Here is a 21,028-nt window from a genome sequence, read left to right as displayed (position 1 = left end):
GACCCTCAAGTACAGACTAAGGAGTAAGCCCTGAATTCCTAAAAACTCAAAAAAAAAAAAAAGTTTGTATCCCAAAACCAAAAAAAAATTTTTTGATAGCAACTTGGGAATTTATTTATTTATGTATTTATGTATTTATTTATTTATTTGGGGGGAGTATTTAAATAACATCTTTATTTAAGCACCATGATTATAGTTGGGTTTCAGTCAGAAAAAGAACATCCCCCTTCACCAGTGCAATATTCCCACCACCAATGCCCCAAAAGTACTAGGAATTCAACCCACAGTGGTTGTGTGCAAGTCAAACATCCTACCCACTGTACTATCTCAACAGGCCAACAGCGTGATCCTTTTTATTTTCTGAAAACATATATGAAGAAAAAATATTACTCAGTTTGGTTGAACTTGACTATTTCAATAGCTGTGAAACATATTTCCAAATATCTTTTAAGTATGGTGAATCGGTACATAATAATCTCAGTCATTTTTTGTTGATTCCTGCTATCTTTCTCTCAAAAGATAACTTTTCACTGACTTATTCCCAAATTCTAGGAGTTTCTTATTGCATTCAACTCTATATCACCCATAATATTACTATATAATATGTTTAGGCTGAATCAGATAAAATTGCTGTTATCTGACCATGTTTGACCTATAAAGATAGTAATTTTATATGCTTCAATATAATAGCTTTTTCTTTAGTCAAACTAATGCTGATATTTCCCTATGATTTGACTCTCTGTAGTTATAGGATTTTGTTCCCTTTGAAATAATCTTTCTCCTTTTTCTGCAATTTAAGATTACATCTTCCAAGGCTTATTTCCTATTTTTACTACATTCATTTTTACAAAGATAACCAAGATCATACTAGTCTTCACTAAGCAAAATTATGCCTTTTCTGCACTTCCCTTTTATAATACATATATACATATACATATATTTATGCTACTCAATTAAAAATTTAACTATAATCTATTCTATAATTTGTTTCATTAGTTTGCCTCTAACTAGACAGTTCATTCTCTATAGGGAGTGTCTATAATTTAAACTTCTCTAACCTTACAGTGTATAATTGTGCTGAACATCAGTACATTGGTATTTCAATTGATTGGGCTTTAAACCAAGTCTTTCAAAGTTGAATTTAATTAAAATTAGGTTAAATAGGTGCTTATAATTTGAATTTTGAAGTCAGGCAAACTTGAATTTATTTCTTTGCCATACCGCGTGTAAACTAATTGTCCTTGGCATAATTAAATACTAAACTTCCTTTTATTCTTTTGTCATATGGATAGATAAATGTGTCTAAAATATTGGGTGAATGCCAGGATTGAATGTTTAATAAATCTTAGTTATGAAATTCTTTTCTTAAAATGTAAAACCAAATGGAGTGTATTTTTCTCAATAGTTTGAGTAATTTAGGGAGAGTATGTAGAATTCAAGAATGACAAGTGTAGCTGTAGTTATTTTTTAAGATAATTTTTTGTTTGACTTAAGCTACCAACTCCCCAAATTAAGATCTAAAAATATTATAAAGACATAAAGTTAGAAAATGTTAGTGTCCTATGTAGTTCACTACCATGAGGATATTTCTTTTTCTTTTTTGGTTTTTGGCTCTGCGCTCAGAAATTGCTCCTGGCAGGCACAGGGGACCATATGGGATGTCGGGATTCGAACCACCAACCTTCTGCATGAAAGGCAAACGCCTTACCTCCATGCTATCTCTCCGGCCCCATGAGAATATTCTTATTACTTAAAATAAATTTCTTATTTTATTCTTCTTGAATCTAGAAGGTCTTTTTGGTATAATGAATGCTAGGATAAATTAAGTGCGGTATGTTTCAAGACCTTTGTTAAGTAAATTAACTATTTTATCTTTACAAGGTTAGAGAAAGTGAAAGAACCGAGATTCAACCGAAGTGGGTGGAAGAAAAATTTTATTCCCACAGACCAAAAGTTCAGGTATCCCTGGCAACTCTGGATTCTGAAGGATCCACATAGTTTTTATACCTTTCAAAGAAACATTCTCACACAGACTAAATTGTAGCTAAGACTGAGATGGCTTTGAAAACAAACTGTTTGCCCTAATCTATTTAGCTGTCTTACTTCAGATTCCTGTATGGCACCCCCTTGCCCCTGTGTGCCCCAAACAAGGTAAGTCTCCCTTATCTTATTTTAATCTTTCTCTTGACTGTAAATCTTTACCTCCTTAATTTCCTTTTTTTTTTTTTTTGATGCTTGTAAATCGTTGTCAGCTCTTTTACACTCAGTTTTCCTCACTTTTCCTTCACAACAACTGCAATGAGCCAATTTCTATAATCACCACTCCAGAGATGGAAAAAATTATTTTAAAATAGTGTGTAAAGTTACTATGCATATGCAAAACTGTTGAGGAGATAGCTTATAAATTACCACTTCCAGAGAGTAACTTGATCACCAAAATTAAATTTTAATTCAGTTTTTAAAATTCTAAGGCATATGGTTAAAAGATTATTTAGGTTTTTTTTTTTTTTTTTTTGGTCAGGATAAGTAAAATGAATCCAATACTAGAAAGGCACGATTTCCAAAAACAATAGAGGGTTATAAAAATATTGAAATTGTTCATTGCTTTTAAAGATAATGGCTTATAGCTATTTTATTCAGTTATTTCCCTATTTGTTGAACACAGTCTGTATGCCAGGTACTCTTAAAAACACTGCCTACCTCTCACTTGTCCTATGAAAGAAATCTAAACTATTGCATGAATTTTTATTAGACCAATAACAAAATTTTGAAACACACTGGATCCCAAACAAGGGCCAATACTCATTTCCTAAATGAGCATTTTATGTGCAAACAAACATCTGTTGAATTCCACAAAATTTAAAGCACGCTGTTTGTAAATTTTACTGACAGCTGTTTCTGATGTTTTTTTTTTTTTTTTGTCAATAGAATTTTTCTGCTGTGCACCACAGCATTCTTTTATTACAGTGTCCCCTCAAAGGACTTCCTTGCTTTAATCACGTTTACAGAGATTTATGACTTGATGCTTATTCAGTGGTAGAGCTTCTTAACACAAAATGTCAGTGAGCCTGTTATAAATTGCTTCTGGCATTCCTACTCTATCTTTTATTTGGCTGGGAGTATTTTCACCTGAAAGTGATAAATTCCTGCTATAACCACTTTATGTGCCTCAGTAATTACACTGTACAGAAAAAGGGGGTTTCTACCGAGATGTCTCCTTAAAAATAGCAAGCAATAAAAAGCAGCACAATGGGTTGAACTCTGAAGTCTATTGAACAAAAACAATGACCAGTGAAATATCTGTGTCAGACTGAGTTTGATAAATGATCGGCAAAGACATAAGAGAACAAAAATCTCTAACACTAGAGCTGTAGGTATAGACTGATGTAAGTATGTCTTTAGTCTCATTTCTTTTGCACCTGTAACAGAAATTTGGCAAGTTCCTGCAAGAATGGAATTAACATCATTTCTAAAACTATCTCAGAATGTCTCAATGCTTCTACCAACTTGGTCTACATCTACATGACACTGACATCATCCACCTACCGGTAAATCAGAGACAGCAACATGTCATAGTTAAGTTAGCCTCATTGAAGCCAATGATGTTATAATATGTCCATGAGCTATATGGATCAAGAGGGGATTTGCCAGCATTATTGCGTCCATGGTTGCGGATACTGGCTTATAGTTTTGTTCCTATCAAAGTTGTTTGTTTCTTGTTCTAATTTTCTTTGGATGGCTTTTGTTTTCAGGGCTTACTCTCAGCTCTGTGTTTAGGATCATTCCTGGTAGTTCAGGGAACCATAGGAACTGGCAGGAATAGGACCCAAATCAGCAGAATGTAAGGCAAGCACCTTTTTTACCCACAGTACTGCCTCTCTGGCCTAATTTGCTTCATGTAAGCTCTTTGGGACAAACTTTTAATGGCTGAGTTTTTTTCTTCACTTAAATCAGGAGCAAAATGTTGTAAATAAAAGATCTCCAAGTTAATTGAACAGAAACTATAAAGATTTTCATTATGAGAGTTGTAAAATCATGCTATGCATGGTGCTAAGGAATCCAGCAGATATTTTATTTATGAAGATTCTCAAGAGACAGTGTTTATGACAGATAATCTAAGCTTTCTTTCAGAGTTATTACATCACATTTGCAAAGGAATTGCTACAGCAAGTATCTCTATTCCAGTAGTCACAAAATATGTAGCTTCTTGCTAAGGATATGTACTTTTTCATGGAAGAATTTTAAAGCAAGTACCTTAGAGCAACTCAACAGTGCTACAGGCAGTCCTAAAAATAGGAAAATGTATTGAGCACCTATACATTGTGAATTTAAGTGTTCATATATAAATGAAGCTCAGTAAAGTCTATGATAGGAATTTTCATCAGTTGTGCATGTTATAGAATCGTTTCATAATTTGTTCTTGTTTAGTACTAAGTTTTATACTGTTATACATTAATTTTACATTTACAAAACATGAGACTAAGTTCTAAGAAAGGTTAAACCACAGGTCACTTGATACTATCCAAAGAAATGGCAGGACTTGGTTTCTAACTGGTTCTGCTTGACCTCAAAATTCTAAATACTTAATCATCTTGCCACATTGGATTTCAGAAAAAAAAAAATAGCATCAAGCTTATGACTTTAACTTAGGTTAATGACATTCACAGAGAAAGGCCAGCTCTGTGAAATGTAGAGAGCGGGAACCACATTCCTAGGTGCTGTGGAAGTTTGTTCCACTCCATCAATTATCACATTAGATTGTTCTTTATAAACTCTTTTTAGACTGCATTTGGGTTCCGACTCTAGCTTTTATAAATTTCTTACAAACTAAATGTGTATTTGACAAAGAGAATGCATTCTAGTCAAAGTGATGGATCCCACTGCATGACACTATAAAGAAAAGCTGGAGAAAAATTAGTGTAAAAGGCTGGTTAAATCTCTAAGATAGCTTCACAGTACATGGGCAGAAACCCTGGATATTATGTTTGTCTCATTCTACTTGTTATATATAATTATTTACATAAATAAAACATACTATTTTCTAAAGCATTTTTGCAACAGAAAGGGGGGGCGGAATGAGCATTTAGACAGTTTCCAATAGCCATTAGCTTCAAGCTCAGGTAGAAGATCTGAGGCAGAAATGAAGCACTACAGATAGTAATCAAAGCAATGGGAATGGTGTAAGAAAGAGGCTTAAGGAATGGGTAAGAGCCAGGAGTAACTCCTGAACATCGCAGGGTGTGGCCCCCCAAACAAAACAAACAAACAAACAAAACTAAACCAATAGATACATAAATCAAAGGAAAGGAAGAAGATTAAGTAAGCTAAAACAGACCAACATATATACTTCAGTATCCCAGGTCTGAAGTGTTATAGTGGTAAAAGATAACTAGATAATTTGAGAGAAAAGTGGAGTGAATAATTTAAGATTTGATGTACTCAGAAGCTCTATGCAGGAAATGGAAAAGGATTATTATAGTTTAACTCTTTTTGAAATGGGGAGAGATTGGGGCTGGAGCGATGGTATAGTAAGTAGGTCTTTTACCTTGATACAGCTAACCTGGGTTTGATCCCAAGTACCTTGTGTTTACTAGGAGTGAAGACTAAACCCAGGGCAAGAGTAAGCAGAGTATTTTGACTTTCATTAACCTTCCAGAAGTAATAGTTATTCCTGTATGCAGAGCCAGAAATAATTTAAGAGCACTGCTGGTGTGCCCTACCCACCCCCCAAACAAAACAAAACAAAACAAAAGAGTAAGCCTTGAGCACTTGTCCTGCAAGGCTCCAAAACAAAAACAAACAAATTAAGGATATTGTGAATGCCCTTAGCTAAGATTTTACCAAACCCCTTTGTATGGACTAGATTTCCCTGGGGAGATTTATTTAGGAACAAGAGTTATAAGATTGACTGTATGGGAATGAATTAGCCTGAATTGGGTGGCCATCATTTATACACACACATAGACAAAAGAGAAAGATGAGACTCTTAATTCCACAATTAAGAGTGTGGCATTCCTCTGTGAGAAATAAATTGTCAGAAAATTGAAAACATGTGTGTGTGTGTGAGACAAATATGGTGAGGGTGACATAAATGATCAGAAATCTCAAGAAATTTTTGATTAAAGATTTTGTCTTCCTCACCCACTGTCCCTCAAAAGTGACTTGAAATTCAGGATCCAGGACCAAGATCAAGGTGGAGTTGACTTAAAAATAGATAATTGAAGTGGGAGAGATAGTACAAGTAGTGCATGATCCCTGGGGGGTGGGGTAGTGGAACTATTCTCCTGAATCCCCTCGCCAGAGTGGTCCCAAAATAAAACAAAAGACAACTGATTCAATCTCTACTAATAGCACAGCATATGACACATGGATGTTTTGTTCAGTTTGTTCTAAATATTTTTGTTAAGTGTGGAAAAATAGTACGGAAGGGGACATTTCAGATGGAAGAGTAATCTTGCTTAATCGTTTAATGAGTATTCTCTAGACACAATCAAATTGCTGTGAAAAATTTTAAGTCTTGGGAGAGGTAACGTTTCAATAGCATAATAAAGGAAAAAGAAGTTACTTGGAAAAAGGAACTTATTTATTTTATTTAATACAAACATCAGTAATAACTGTTCCTTCACACATTTAATGCAAAAATTTCTGCTTATTTTTAAAGTTAAACTATGTGTAGTAGTAGAAATATGCTTGAAAAAATATTCATGTTATCCTATGGCAAGGATACTGATTGTATTATCAGAGTACTGATTATATGATCATTTTTCTATTTGGTATCGTTTATTGAGTCCTAATGCTTTTACATGTAACTTCTATAAAAATTGCTCCCAATCTACATGATACAAGGCAACTAATTTGTGGACAAGTTAGGACTTGAATGAAGCCATCCATTTAGTGAGTGAGACAACTGTGTCCTGAACAGCATAAACTGCTCTTTACAAACCAGAGTCACTCATTTTAAGTTTATTTAACCTTTTATGTTTTCTAGACTAATAATCAAGGGTTTGCAATTTTTGTGTGCCTCCGATATAAAAATAGTTTTTGATAGGTGTAATGTAACAAAATAGATCAGCGAAAATTCTAGGAAATCTTTGGTTTTATTTGGTTTTTAATTGATTTTATTTTTTAGTAAAGCAATATATTGTTTTTATTTTTTATAAGAAATTTTTTATTGAATGAAAATTACCTAGAAATATATACATATATTATTATATATTATATACATAAAATACATACATACATTATATACATATAATACATATATATTTTTCCAAGCATATCTTTCTATATCTATATCTATATCTATATCTATATCTATATCTATATCTATATCTATATCTATATCTTCAAGAGAGAACATGGGCTCTAACAAAAACTTTCTCTATTCCTTATTTTTTTTTCTTTTGGTTATGTTTCTCCTACATTGCCCTATGTTTCTCCTACATTGCCCCCAATCGCCTTTTTTGGGAGCCGACGCACTCCCCACTTCTCACTATCTCAGATAAGCCCAGAGGAACCTCGACCAGGCAGGAAGGGGCATTTAGCCGCCCTTTTTTTCTCTTTTTAAACCCGGATGCCCTTTCCTATCCTGGCCCCGTCCCCTGCCCTTCCCTGACCCCGAGCTCGAAAGGCCCCGCCCCTGACTGCGTCTCCAAGCCCCGCCTCCCCCTCTGTCCGCGCGTGCGCAGGCGCTGGGGCTTCCGGCGCGTTCTGACAAGCCCCTCCCCTCCCCACATAGCCCCGCCCTCCTCGCCCCGCCGCCTGCGTGCGGGAACCGCTGGGGTGAAGGGGTCGCGTCTCCGGCCTGCTGCATTGCTGCTGGTGCTGCTGAATTTCGGCCGCGGCCCCTTCCCACCCGCTCAGCCCCTCTCCCAGGCGTCCTTCCCGCGAAGCTGGCCACGATGCCGCCTAAGCGGCTGATCAAGGCCCACTCCGGGAACCGACCTCGCCTCGCGCCCGCCGCGGAGCCGGCCGGGGAGGCCTGGAGCCATAGCCGGGCCGCGCTGGAGCGGCTGGAGCAGCTGCTGCGTTGCTCGCGTTGGTAAAGACAGATCTGAAGTGGGGCTGGGAGGGGTGGTCGTGGCTAGGCGCTCCCAGAGCTGCGGCAGGGGTCCGGGCTTTGGATCCCCGACTTGGCAGGGCCGGGCGATCTTTCCAAACTCTGGATTTGCTCCCATCTCGCCCCCGATCGTGCTGGATGGAGCTGCTTGCTTCTCCCTGCCGGTGCCAGTTCTCCTCTCCTCCGGAGCTCCCCGTGCGTAGACTTCATGGCAGCCTTTGCCGCTGGCTCAGCCACCCCCAAAGCAACTCTAGAGGGAAGTTTTCAAATTTTCGCGGGCTTGGAGGCGCGCAGGAAATGTGTGGTTCCCCTGGCTCCCGGCCCCCCCCGCCTCTTAACACCCACATTCTGGGCACTGAACGTGGCAGAGGTTTCTACTTTTATTTCTGCCTTTTGTTGTAGTTCTAGCAACTGCTCCTCAAGGCTCTGAAATTGCTAGAGACCTGCCAAGTTGGAAGTTGGAAGGCCTTGCACCCTTCATTGAGCGTTTAAGCTATTTTATTATTATTATTATTATTATTATTAGTAGTAGTAGTAGTAGTAGTAGTAGGTGGTAGAGGAGTGGGGGCAATTTTTTAGGATCCTTTTTTTTGGGGTTGGAATGAGTTACAGACAATGGGGTTCACCCCACTCTCATCTTCAATTCACTGCCCCCCCCAAAATCCTAAAAATTGCCCCACTTCCCTAGACGGAGATACCAGCTCGTAGGCTACTATTATTATTGTTATTATTTTTGCTGTTACACGGTCGGACTCCTCAGTCTAAGGTGTGTGGTCCACCCAGAGACAGTCATTTTTTGGCTGGGCCCCTTAACTTCTTTTTTTTCGTGTATTTTTCTCTAATCAGGAAGGTGTCTAAAACTCTGGGAGGTCATATTTCATTTTTCATTTCGACCAGAATTATTTATTGCATACCAACTATGGGCTGCCCAGCACTTCTACTTCTATAAGTAGTATCATTCTGGCCAATTTTCTCGTTACTGTGCCGCCCTGACTATAGGACTCTTGGGGGTCTTTTTTGTGTTTCTTTTATTGGTTCCCCACTTGCAGAACTTCATTATTTATAAGCATATATAAGAGAGAAACTTTTTCATTAAAAATTAAAAGGATGGAGTATACATGCCAAAGAGAGTGTACTGGAGGGAAGGCTGCATTTGCCTTGTATGGCATAAACATCTTTTGATCTAGGGCACTGCATGATTCCCTCGCCACCCATCTCCAAAGTGATTAAGTGACTCCTTAGCACCCAGTAAGTACACCAACAGCACTGTCTGCTGTGGTCTCTTTTGCTTCTCTGACCCACCTCTCAAATGAAAAGAAGGTGCGTTGGGTAAAAAAGAACATATGTTTTCAGTGGCTGGCATTGCAAAAAAGAAAAAGCTAAAGGACTTAACTCAGAATATTGTGCTTACTTTATTTGACAAAAACTTGGAAATCTGTGACCAAGTGTCATGCCTTAGAAAAGTCATGCATTTGCTGAGTACACCAAAACTTGAGTTGTAAAAGCAAGAGGATAATTGAAAAGGAAGAAAATTAAAATCGCCTTCTATTGTAGCCACCTTTCATACTTCAGCAAAGGTTAGACCCTTAGATGGGAATTTATCTGTATAGGATGTACCAAGGCAGCACCTATTAAGTCAGACTAAGCCCAGCTCTAGCACTGTTGAGTGGTCCCAAGTCATTTAGCCTCTTTGCTCTTCTATTCCCCCCATCTGGGAGGTAAATATTAACTGCCTAGACTCCTATGCAGATTTATTAACAAAAATAAAAAAAACATTTACTTAGCTACCTGCAAGGACCTAGATATTGTTATATCTAGGCTTTGGAGGATAGCATAGTGAATAAATCAAATTAACACCCTAATTAGTAGTTTTTCCTGAAATCTGTCAGTTTCACTTTTTATTCCTTGCCAAATAGTTTTACTGTTTCTGTCTGTATTGAGCAAATGCTAAGGGTCGCAGGACTAAAAGCAGCATCATTAAGTAGATCCAGGCTCATCCTGGCTGGAGATAGATTCTGAACTCTAGTGACTTAAACGGCACTATATATCAACTATTCAGTAAATGAACTAAAATCACTACCATTACTTTGGATATAGATTTTAAGAAATTGTTCCATTTTTTTTTCTGTAAAGGATCAGATAGTAAATATTTCATACTTTTATGGCCATAAAAGTTTTGTTCTCCCCCATTCTTAAAATTGTGTATGTACAAAAAAAATGCAAAGGAAAACAATTTTAACCTAAAAATGATTAAAAGCAGAACAACCTGTTGGCTTGATACGGTACATGTTGACTATGATTTTAACAGGTAAATATTTTAAGTTTAAAAGCTTTTTTCATTGGAAATTTCCTTTCACACTTCTAAATGATTTTCCTTTTCTTTCTTGCTGGGCATTGAAGTGAATAAGGCTAGAACATTTGACCAGTGAGGGCAAACATTTTCTTTAGATAGCCTGTAATTTGTTGTCTTGCAGCACTCCAGCTTTTTCCATTTCTTGCTCTTGCTCCCCACCATTCAAACCTGTGTCATGCTACTTGAAATTGTGTGCCAACATGTTCTTTCAGAGAGTTTCAAAGTTCTACCATAGGGCTAGTGATTACCCCGGTTACCCTCACACTCAACTTGCAGCTGTCATCTCTCTGGTGTTCCCAGCTGTCATCTGTCTAGTGTAGCTCTTAGCTCTATCCGTTACTTGTTGGTGCTGGTGAGGGATTGGCTACTCTACAGGACATCCTTTTTTGACCTGTGAGGAAGCATGGCTCCAAGGTGAAGCTGATGAAATTGTTCAAGTGGCCAGATGTGACATTTATGCTGGAGCCAAGCCTCCCACCATAGAAGCTGTTTAAAGATTCAGGAAAAATGAGACCATATCATTTGAGAAGCTGGCAGAAAGCATAGTAATAATGTGTCCCTATGGGAAACAAATGCTAATAAAAGCTGCACTCTATCCAAGCCTAGGTGTCATGTGACATATTTGTCATTTGAGATAATTATATACATCTTGACTTTTTTGGTGCTGGCCCTGTGACAGTTGGATTCTAACTTTTAAAATTTTTATTAGTGAATTAAGTTTATTTAGGAAAGGACAAGAAAGAGGACAGACAAAAGAGAAAAGAGAGAAGAGAGACAGCAGAAGAGAGGAGAAACAAAACTAACAATAGAGGGGGGAGAGAAAAAAATGGAAAAGAAAGAGAAACCTAATGAAGCGCAGTATCCGGACACTGACAACTCCAGAATTGAGCATGCAGGCTTTTGCCTTGGCAAGCTGAACATATAGTTCTTTTTCATCCAAGTTAACTTAGTAAAATGAAAGATTGGCTGGGCTTTTTTCTTTTATTTTAAGAACAGGCAATTTTTGTATTTACCCATTTCAAAGATGACCAAGAATAATGTTTTCTCTTACATCTAGAGCAGGGGTCCTCAAACTTTTTAAACAGGGGGCCAGTTCACTGTCCCTCAGACTATTGGAGGGTCTGACTATAGTAAAAACAAAACTTATGAACGAATTCTTATGCACACTGCATATATCTTATTTTGCAATGAAGAAACAAAACAGATACAAATACAATATGTGGCCTGCGGGCCTTAGTTTGAGGACCACTGAATTCTGGAGTCAGTGTGGTTTGGATTTTGGACTCTTGGCTTTAGATCCTGGCGAAATGATTTTGTGCAGGTTATTTCATCTTTATGTACTTCCTGTTATCCACAAAATGAGTTCATTGTGGTAATAGTTTCTACTTGAATTGCAATAGTTAAATAAATTAATAAGTTACTTAAAACAGTGTTTGCAGGGTTTCAAGGGCTCTGGAAATGTTTGTAAAATTCAGATGATTAGATGTCCTGACCCCCCACATTCATCTTTGGGATGTGTTTAAAATTCTGGATAACAGATTTCTTGACCACTGCATTAGAAACTTTAGTCTTTATTTGTTAGTTTCACACGTTCAGAGATGTGTAAATAGGAAGGTTACTACTCTCTGGTTTAGTGTGGTGCTAATTGTTTAGTCGAGTTTGGCAGTCAGAAGCATCTTGTAGTGCTGAGGTGGTTAGATAGTTACTTTTTTTTGGATTTGGGACCATACCAGGCAGTGCGCCTGGTTCAGGTTCCGTTTTTAGAGTACTCCTGGCAGTGTTCAGTGGACCATATGTGGTGATAGGACTGAACCAGAGTTGGCCGTGTATAAAGTATGTACTTTACTCCTGTTACTGTCTGTCTAGCTCCAAAGTTTCTTTCCTACTCTTAAAGAGTGTGCTTGATTACCAGGAATAAAAAGTAAATTTGTTCTTAATGGAATATAGGGAAGACTGAGTATGGAGAGAAGAGGCCTTGGGAGAGCTATTGAAGGGTAGTTTCATGGGCTTTGGAATTGGATGTTGGGTGGGATTTTTATTTTTATGGATGGAGCCAGATGGGGAATGATTAACAAATTATAAAATGCTAAGAAGTATTGTAGGAAGAAAGGAGCAGCTAGTCAGGTAGGCAGGAACTCAATAAAGGGTCAGGTCATGGTGATGAGTAACCTAACAAACTTTCATTTTCAGTTGGTTAATATGTTACTTTTCTTCTTTTTGGTTTTTGGGCTATAACAGGAGGTGCTCATGGGACTTACTCATGGCTCTACACTTAAGATACCTCCTAGTGGGTTCAGGGAACCATACTGGATGCCAGAGATAGAACCTGGATTGGCTCTGAAAGCAAATACCCTACCACTGTACTGTCACTTCAGTCCCAATTTCTGAAGAAGAGTAATTTGTTTAACTTTCCTGAGGTTTTGCAACCTGGATTATAACAAAAGGAAAATGTACAACTTGATTTATCAGGCACTCTGCTGTCTTAGATTCCCTAATATATAGTGTACATTATGCAGAAAACATTCTTTGATATACACAGAAAGGGGCATAGATCAAAGTTTATATATTCTTTCAAATTAGAGGATTTATTTACTTTCATGGTGCTTTGGTTCTTTGATGTCTGTCTCCTTCAGTTATACTAGATATTTCATAAGGATAGGCTCACATTTGTGGTCATGGTGTTGGGAAGTGAAATTTCTTAGTAGGAAGTTAATCCATGAAAGCAGGCTAGGATCACTTCGAAAGGGTTTATGTGTGCAGAAATGGCAGAAGGCCCTGCATATGCCAACCTCCAGAGATTCTTGGGTTTAATCGCTTGTGATAAATAAAGACTAAAATCTCCAGGCACGTATAGAAGACACTGGGATTTCTCCCTGGGATTCAGAGCTAGAAACAAAATATTCATAGTCTCTTTATAGGTCACCACAGCTAGACTTCTGTAGCATTTGTTATTGTAAGAGACATTTAGCAAATACACGAGCACCTTTCATTTTCTTTGGAGCAAAGGAGATGATCTTACAAGGGAAGTTATTATGGGTATACACCTCAGAAAAGACTTGGCTGGTTGTGGACATTTGAAAATTAATCTCTGTATTCATGGTTGAAGACACCATTTTGGAAGTGAGATGGGCAAAGTAGAAGGAGAAATGCCTGTATCTGAATCTTGAGAGGCAGCATTTGAACTTGGAAGAAATGTAGCTTTAAAGATGGAGGGATATAAATAATTATTAGATATATGTTTTGCTTTGGAAGAAATGTGTGCTAAAAGACAGAAAATATTATTTGAGGAGTTAAAAAGATAGTATAGGGATAAGATTATTGCCTTTCATGTGACTAACACGGAAGTAATCCCTGGCACTGTATATGGTTATCCAGCATTGCCAAGAATGATCCTGGAGCATACCTGGATGTGCCTGTCTTCCACATCCCAGAAAAAATAAAATCTAAAAATCTGAGTTGAATACATCTGACTTTCTTTTTTGTTTATTTATTTCAGAATATTACATTTTTATATGTTAATTTATAGAATTTTATTGCCTATTTCTTTTTTCTTTTTCTTTTTCTTTTGCACCACACCAGCTGTGCATAGCTGTAACTCCTGGCTCTGCACTTAGGAATCACTCCTTGCTGGTTCTGGGGACCATATAGAAAGCCAGAGATTGAACTGAGTTGGGCTGCATAATGTACAAATGCCCTGTTGTGCTATCACTCTGGCCCCTTTTGAGGATATTTGATTCACTGATTTATTTAGTATTTTTTTTGTGGGGTGGTTCACACCTGGCAGCGGTGGTTGCGGCACTCAGGGTTTTCTTCTAGCTATGCACTCAGAAATCATTCCTAGCAGGCATGGGGGACCATAAGAGATACTAGGATTTGAATCACCATCTGTTCTGGGTTGGCTGCATGCAAGGTAAATGCCATACCGTGACTGAGGAGGGGGGAAAGGCCTACCTGGATTTTCAAAGTAGAGAAATTCTGTTTCATGCATCTCCTTGACATCCTGGCAATATTTGATTATTGTACAGGTCTCCAGTACAGATGCAAGAAAACAGTGTCCTTGTGTTTTTTTTTTTTTTTTTTTTCTGTCAAATTATGGCAACCCAGATTGAATAGAGTAGTTTAGGACACCAGCAGAATGTATGCAACTCGGAGACTTTGTAAACAGTCAGAGCCTGTTTGCTCCAGAGAAGAATATAAAATGATTGAGTTTATAAGAACATTGGAATTATTCCCAGTTCTTGCTTTGATTACACTTATAAAAGCTAAAGATGAGGCTAAACATGGAAAAAAAATCCTGTTTCCACATAAGTGTTTTCTTATTTTCCTGAAATTTCTTATAATATGTAAGTAGATAAAAAATCAGGATCAGATAAAATTGTTAGTATAAATTCATTTCATGGTGACTCACTATGGATTTATTGGAATCTTGGCTGTTCATAGCCCATCTTGCTAGGTAGTCAATGGTTTGTTGGGGCCAATCAGGACAGATGAAAATCAAGATCTCTTGTCTGTAGAAGCAACAAAGTATTTGGAAAAAAAAGCACTTAAGCAGATAAAATGCAAAATCAATAGATTTCAACATTTATTTACAGAATCCCAAGTAGATGTCTTTTCTCTCCAACTTTGGAGCATTTTCTATCTCTCATATGCCATGCATTAATTCGGCTTATAAACTGTACAGGTTTAAAGCAGTTTCTTCACTTATCTGGTGTATGATTTAGGGCTTAGGCTTTACAAAAATAAGTGACAATATTGAAACTAAAAACCAAAAATTATTGTATTGGGCTAGAGAAATAGCTCAAATAGAGCAGCGTTTTTCAACCACTGTGTCACAGCACACTAGTGTGCCATGAGATACTGTCTGGTGTGCATGGGAAAAATTCCAATTTCATCTGTAACATGCGACTTCAGCTCACAAATAGACCAATAATTAGATTATTTCATAATAAAGTAATTATAAAATAATTTTTTTGTGTTTATTTGATTCCTATTTAAGAGGATTACTTTATTTATAGTCAATATAGGCACAGTTAAATTTTTTTTAACATTTTCTAATGGTGGTGTGCCTTGTGATTTTTTTTTTTTCATGAAAAAAGTGTGCCTTTGCACAAAAAGGTTGAAAAACATTGAAATAGAGCACATCCATAGCACGTGTCCTAAGTTCAGTCCTCAGAACTGAGGAAAAACCGTTACTGTGCTTTGTTTAATGTGATGTATATTATGCCATCCTAGATACTATTTAGATAATATGTTGACTTTGAATAATCTGGAGTAACAAAATATAATATAGGTTGGGGAGAATAATCTGAGGAATTATGCATTGAGATAGAGTGAGAATTTATTGTAAGAGAACATTTGGGTATTAGTAGATTTTAAGAACTTTGTAATATTAAAAATTGAAAAGTCATATATGTCAAAGAACTAAAACAGCACATTATCAGATCATTCATATGGTGCTCAAGTCTTCTGTCTGTGCTTAAGGATCACTACTAGCACACTTGGGGGGGCAGTCTATGGTGCTGGGATTGAACCTGGTTTGTAAATGTGCAAGACAAGTTCCAGGTCATCATATGTTAAGTGAATGAGAATATATCTGATTCCTCTACTCCGAAACCCACTGTGAATTTCATGTAAATCTTTTTCTTTTTCTTTTTGGTTTTTGGGTTACACCCGGAAGCCCTCAGGGGTTATTCCTGGCTCTGTGCTTAGAAATAGCTCCTGGCAGGCTCAGGGGATCATATGGGATGCCGGGTTTCGAACCACTGTTCTTCTGCATGCAAGGCAAACACCTTACCTCCATGCTTTCTCTGTGGTCCCACATGTATATCTTTTAAGAGATTTTTGATTATATTAGCATTCTTATACTTATTTGATTATATAAGCATTATATTTTCTTATACTTACACTTTGATTATATAAGCATTCTTATACTTACACGTTAGGTATATTACGATTTAACTACTATCTTTTTGGTAAGGGCCAGAGTGGTAGTACAGTAGGTGGGGTGTTTTCGTTTGCACACAGCTTACCCAGCTTGGATCCCTGACACCTGATTCTGTTCCCCTGAGCCTGCCAGGAGTCCAGAAGTGATTCTTGAGTATAGAGCTAGGAATAAGCCCTGACCACAGCTGGGTGTGGCCCCAAAATGGAAAAAGAAAAAGACTATTTCCTTTTTGGTTGAGATTTAGATTGTGGGCAGTCATTTGCTATAATTGCAATTCTGAATATGAATTTTTTTCATATACTTTTATATTTATTTACTTTGGTTTTTGGACCATGCTCAACTATGTTCAGGGATTATACCCTACTCGGGGATCACACCTAATGGTCCCAGAAAACCATTTGAGATGCTGGGGAAGGAATCCATTCTAGCCACATGAATGGCAAGCTGTACTGTCTCTTAGTTCCTTCATATAGGTTTTTTTTTTTTTTTTTGGCTTTTTGGATCATACCTGGCAGCGCTCAGGGGTTACTCCTGGCTCTACACTCAGAAATCGCTCCTGGTAGGCTCAGGGGACCATATGGGATTTGGACCACCATCCTTCTGCATGCAGGGCAAATGCCCTACCACCATGCTATCTCTCCAGCCCTCCTTCATGTACTTTTTATAAATTACAAGATTTTCAAAATTTTAGTTACCAGGTGATTTATATTATTTATTCTTATTTATATGTATTATTTATATTATATTTACAGTACTGTCAGTGGCAGGGATTTGTGCATTTAGCTATTCAACCCTAAACTACCACCTTAGAACACAATTATTTCCCTTCATGTCTGACTCCAGACTTTCCCCTAACCCTATTTCCATCCCTTTACTTTTATCACAGCTTTGCTAAGCTCTCTTCTATAGACCAGAGCTTAGATTCTGTTCTTTTGGGCCATGCGTTGTTTTCTATTATCTGAGTTTTTCTATTCCATGTATGAGAGAGATCATTATTTATGAAAACATTTTTTGTTGTTGTTTTGGGGGTCAACTTGGCAATACTCGGATTATTCCTTGTTCTATTCAGGGATCACTCATGCAGGGGGACCATACTAGGTGCCAGGGATTGAACCTGAGCCAACTGCATGCAAAGCAGGTACCTTACTCTTTGGAGCCCCATGAGAGATAATTCTGTATCTTGTTTCTTGGATGACTTAACTGAGCATGGTACTTTCCATTTTCATCCACATAGCAGCAAATTGGTTGAATTCTTTCTTGTAGCCAAGAAGTAATTTGTTATGTATATATACCATGATTTTAAAAATCTATTCTTGGACATTTTGGTTGTTTTCAGATTTTGGCGATTGTGAGTAATGCTGCAGTGAACAGAGGCATGCTGATGTCTTTTATGAAGAGAGATTTGGGCATTTGGGATAGATGCCCGGAAGTGGAGTTGCTGGGTCATTTGGAAGCTCAATTTCCCAGTTTTTCATTTGTTTTTATATGTAAAGCATTTTATTAGCATTTTAGATGGACATTGTTGATGAAAAGACTTTAATGAGAACATTCTTTTTACTTTATCCCTTATCACCCTTGGGTTCTACTCTAAACTTAATTGTTTTTATTTCTGTAGTTCTTCAAGCACTTACATCCATGTTTCTAAATATGGTTCTATGCTATTTGATTCACTCTTCATTTTAGTTTATTTCCTTTTTAATGGAAACAAGTTTTCTTATTACCTGTTATCTAATAATTTTCTTCTATTGAAAATGCCTGTGTATGGAATTAACAAAGTAAATGGAAAAAATATTCTTAAATATAGTGGAAGTTCTTTTAGAGTAATGTCCGAGAGTTATTCTTAGTCATGCTTGGCCAGGGGGTGCCAGGCCTGAAGATCAGTGTTTAATTCCAATGATGTAGTTGCTCATCTGTCATTTTCAAATCTTAAATTCACTATATGTGTATATTATATATTTATATGGTTATATTAACATATAAACACATACTTTTATATGTATCATATATAGTTTATGCTTTTTCTCCCTAGTGGCATGTGGAGAAACTTCTGAGGTTTAATTTAGGGCCTGATACAGTAGTGTATGTGCTTGGATGCTTTGTGCAATCTCCCTAAATTTATCTATTTTAATTTTGTTTTCCTGAATCTGTCTCAGCTTTTGCTGTGTTGTCTAGATATCATTAGTTTCATATTCTTGGGAAACTTTCTGAGTATATCTCAAAGGTTGTAAAATAAATCCCCTTGCTGTATTTCCAACAAACAGTGAATTGGTCTAAAGCAGGTTTGCACATGAATTAATAAACTAAGCCAGTCAGGAAAGAATCATAGAGTTGGGTTGCTTCTTGCTTTGAGTTCTCTATGGGCCCTCCAAACTGGGAGTGGAAAGGTTGAGTGAAAGACAAAAGTACTTATTCAGGTGTATTTACACAAGTCAAAGAGCTTGGTGAAAAGAAAGAGGAAGTTGGGGAATGCCTTTGCATAGGCAAAAGCAGAGTGTAAACTAACAATGGTGCAAGAGTTTGGTCAAAGTTGGGGTGCATTTAAATTTTTGGTATATACTCCATGGTTGGTAATGAATCTTTGAGTATCTTCTCAACTAAGCTCTAGACATGTCTATAGTCTGGCTTTGTTACATATTAATGTTGTGTACAATGGAATTCTTTGAGCTTTCCCTTAAAGTTCTTTTGATGTCTGTATTGCTCCTAATGTTGGCAATGATCTTCCTCTCCTCACTTCTTCCCCCAGTACAGTCACTTGCAAGGCATCTTTTTCATTTTGCTTTCCTAATGTTTTTTTTTTCATTTATTGGCAATATCAAAAATTTTATTCTAGCTCACCATTTAGGATGTTTAAGTCTTTTCTTGATTAGTTATTTATGGGCTGGATTTATTGCTGTTAGCCATAACACTATAATGGAAGCTAAGAATTGTAGATAAAGGGTCCATGTCATTTTAGAAAGGAAGTTTAAGTTTAGAAAGAGAATCAAAGTAGATTCTTTTTCTAACATATAAAGGAGAGTAGTAAATAAATATACTATGAGAACATTAAAATAATGGGAGAAAGGTTTCAGGAAACAAATCTGAGAGAGAAGTCATAAAGAAAGATATAAAATTACTTTGGAGAGGAGTTTCTGCAGAGTGGTGTGAAGTAAAAGTAAGAAAGATAGAGTTAATCAATGCAGGGTATATTTACTGAAGGCCTTGGAAGGCAGGATCACACATGGTTTTGTGTATTGTTCCTTAGATTATAGGACAGATTGATTAACAGTATAGTATCTTGAGCCATCAGAGCAGCCTTTTCCCCTCATTTTGCAGGATTGGGATAGTTGATTTGGTTTATACCTGGCAGTGCACAGAGGTCACTCCTGGTGACACTTGGGACCTTATATGATGCCAGAAATCGAACCAGGGTGAGCCACATGCAAAGCAGTTGTTTTAACCTCTGTATCTTTGCCCCAGGAGAACAGCACATTTAAAAAAGGAACTAGAACTAAGGAGAGTTTTTTCTCTGAACCTGGAGTTGGGTGGAGTGTCAGGAATGAACCTAGTGGTAAAATAGCTCATACTCTGGCCTTCATGACAGTACATGGGATATTGGGACATAGAGATTAATAGACATCTATTTAGTTGCTGTGATTTGGGAGAGATTCATAGGTGAAAAATACTACCAAGTCAGTTAATTCTTAGAGAAACATGTGACTTCTTTTTTTTTGGTGGGGGGCACATCCAGTGACACTCAGGGGTTACTCCTGGCCATGCATTTAGAATCGCTCCTGGCTTGGGGGAACATGGGGCACCGGGGGATTGAACAGCTGTTCGTTCTAGGTCAGTCGCGTGCAAGGCAAATGCCCTACGGCTGCGGAGGATATTATGATAGGAGGAGATGAAATGCTATCACTTTTTTTGTTTGCTTTGGTTTGGTTTTGGGGGTGGGACATACCAAGCAGTCTAGTGGAGAGATGTCCCCCTTCTTCAGACATGCATAAGGGGACCATGAGGTTTTTTATTATTATTATTATTATTATTACTATGGTATCCTGCATAATGTAATAGGAAAATTAGGTATTGTGAGGTTTTACCAAGAAATGGATTCTATAGTGTTAGTGAGCAACATTTTAAGTATCTTGAGAAGTATTGGGGTGTATACTCTTTTTTTTTTTAGCAATTTGTTGAAAAGTTCCATTTCAATTGAATATCTATTAAAATGTTCAGTGTGATACTTTTGATCATTCAATAAACATAGAAGCTGTGTTATATATTGTATGTATACAGACAATAATGGTGTAAATGCCTCAAGATCTTAGGGTTACTGTATAAAATATTGCTCATTCTTTAAAAGCTTTATATTTACAGCTTTGTTTGTTCTTGCTCTGAATATATGTGTATTAGTAATTGCTATTTTTAGTTTTATCAAGTGTTGCTGGTATTTTGATGAACAAAGTTGGGGATGTGTGTGTGTGTGTGTGTGTGTGTGTGTGATTCCAGTGTTAGGAATCTCATTAGAACAAAATATTCTATTCCTGTGGACTAAAATAGCAGCATTTTTGATGGACATCTAGTAAAAAAGAATAGATGGCTTTTAAGCAGTGGCTAAAACCACTGTCAGAATCAATTAGTCATAGACGTTATAGGCACAGGACCTAAGATGTCCCACTTCCTTGGTTAGCTCTAGAAA

General features: G+C 37.1%; 1 protein-coding gene across 1 annotated transcript in view; it reads left to right on the top strand.

The window, feature by feature from the left end:
• The first annotated feature begins 2,116 nt into the window (after positions 1 to 2,116).
• BARD1 (BRCA1 associated RING domain 1) overlaps positions 2,117 to 21,028 on the top strand; it is a 103,878-nt gene continuing 84,966 nt past the window's right edge. Inside the window, exons 1-3 of the mRNA XM_049768328.1 lie at positions 2,117 to 2,151; positions 3,429 to 3,548; positions 7,739 to 8,041. Coding sequence (XP_049624285.1) covers positions 2,117 to 2,151; positions 3,429 to 3,548; positions 7,739 to 8,041 — 458 coding nt within the window. The remainder of the gene's footprint in view (positions 2,152 to 3,428; positions 3,549 to 7,738; positions 8,042 to 21,028) is intronic.

This window comes from Suncus etruscus, chromosome 1, assembly GCF_024139225.1.
Source record: "Suncus etruscus isolate mSunEtr1 chromosome 1, mSunEtr1.pri.cur, whole genome shotgun sequence".
NCBI classification, from domain to species: domain Eukaryota; kingdom Metazoa; phylum Chordata; class Mammalia; order Eulipotyphla; family Soricidae; genus Suncus; species Suncus etruscus.
The sequence above is the reverse complement of the archived record's forward strand: the minus strand, read 5'-3'. Positions and strand labels throughout refer to the sequence as shown.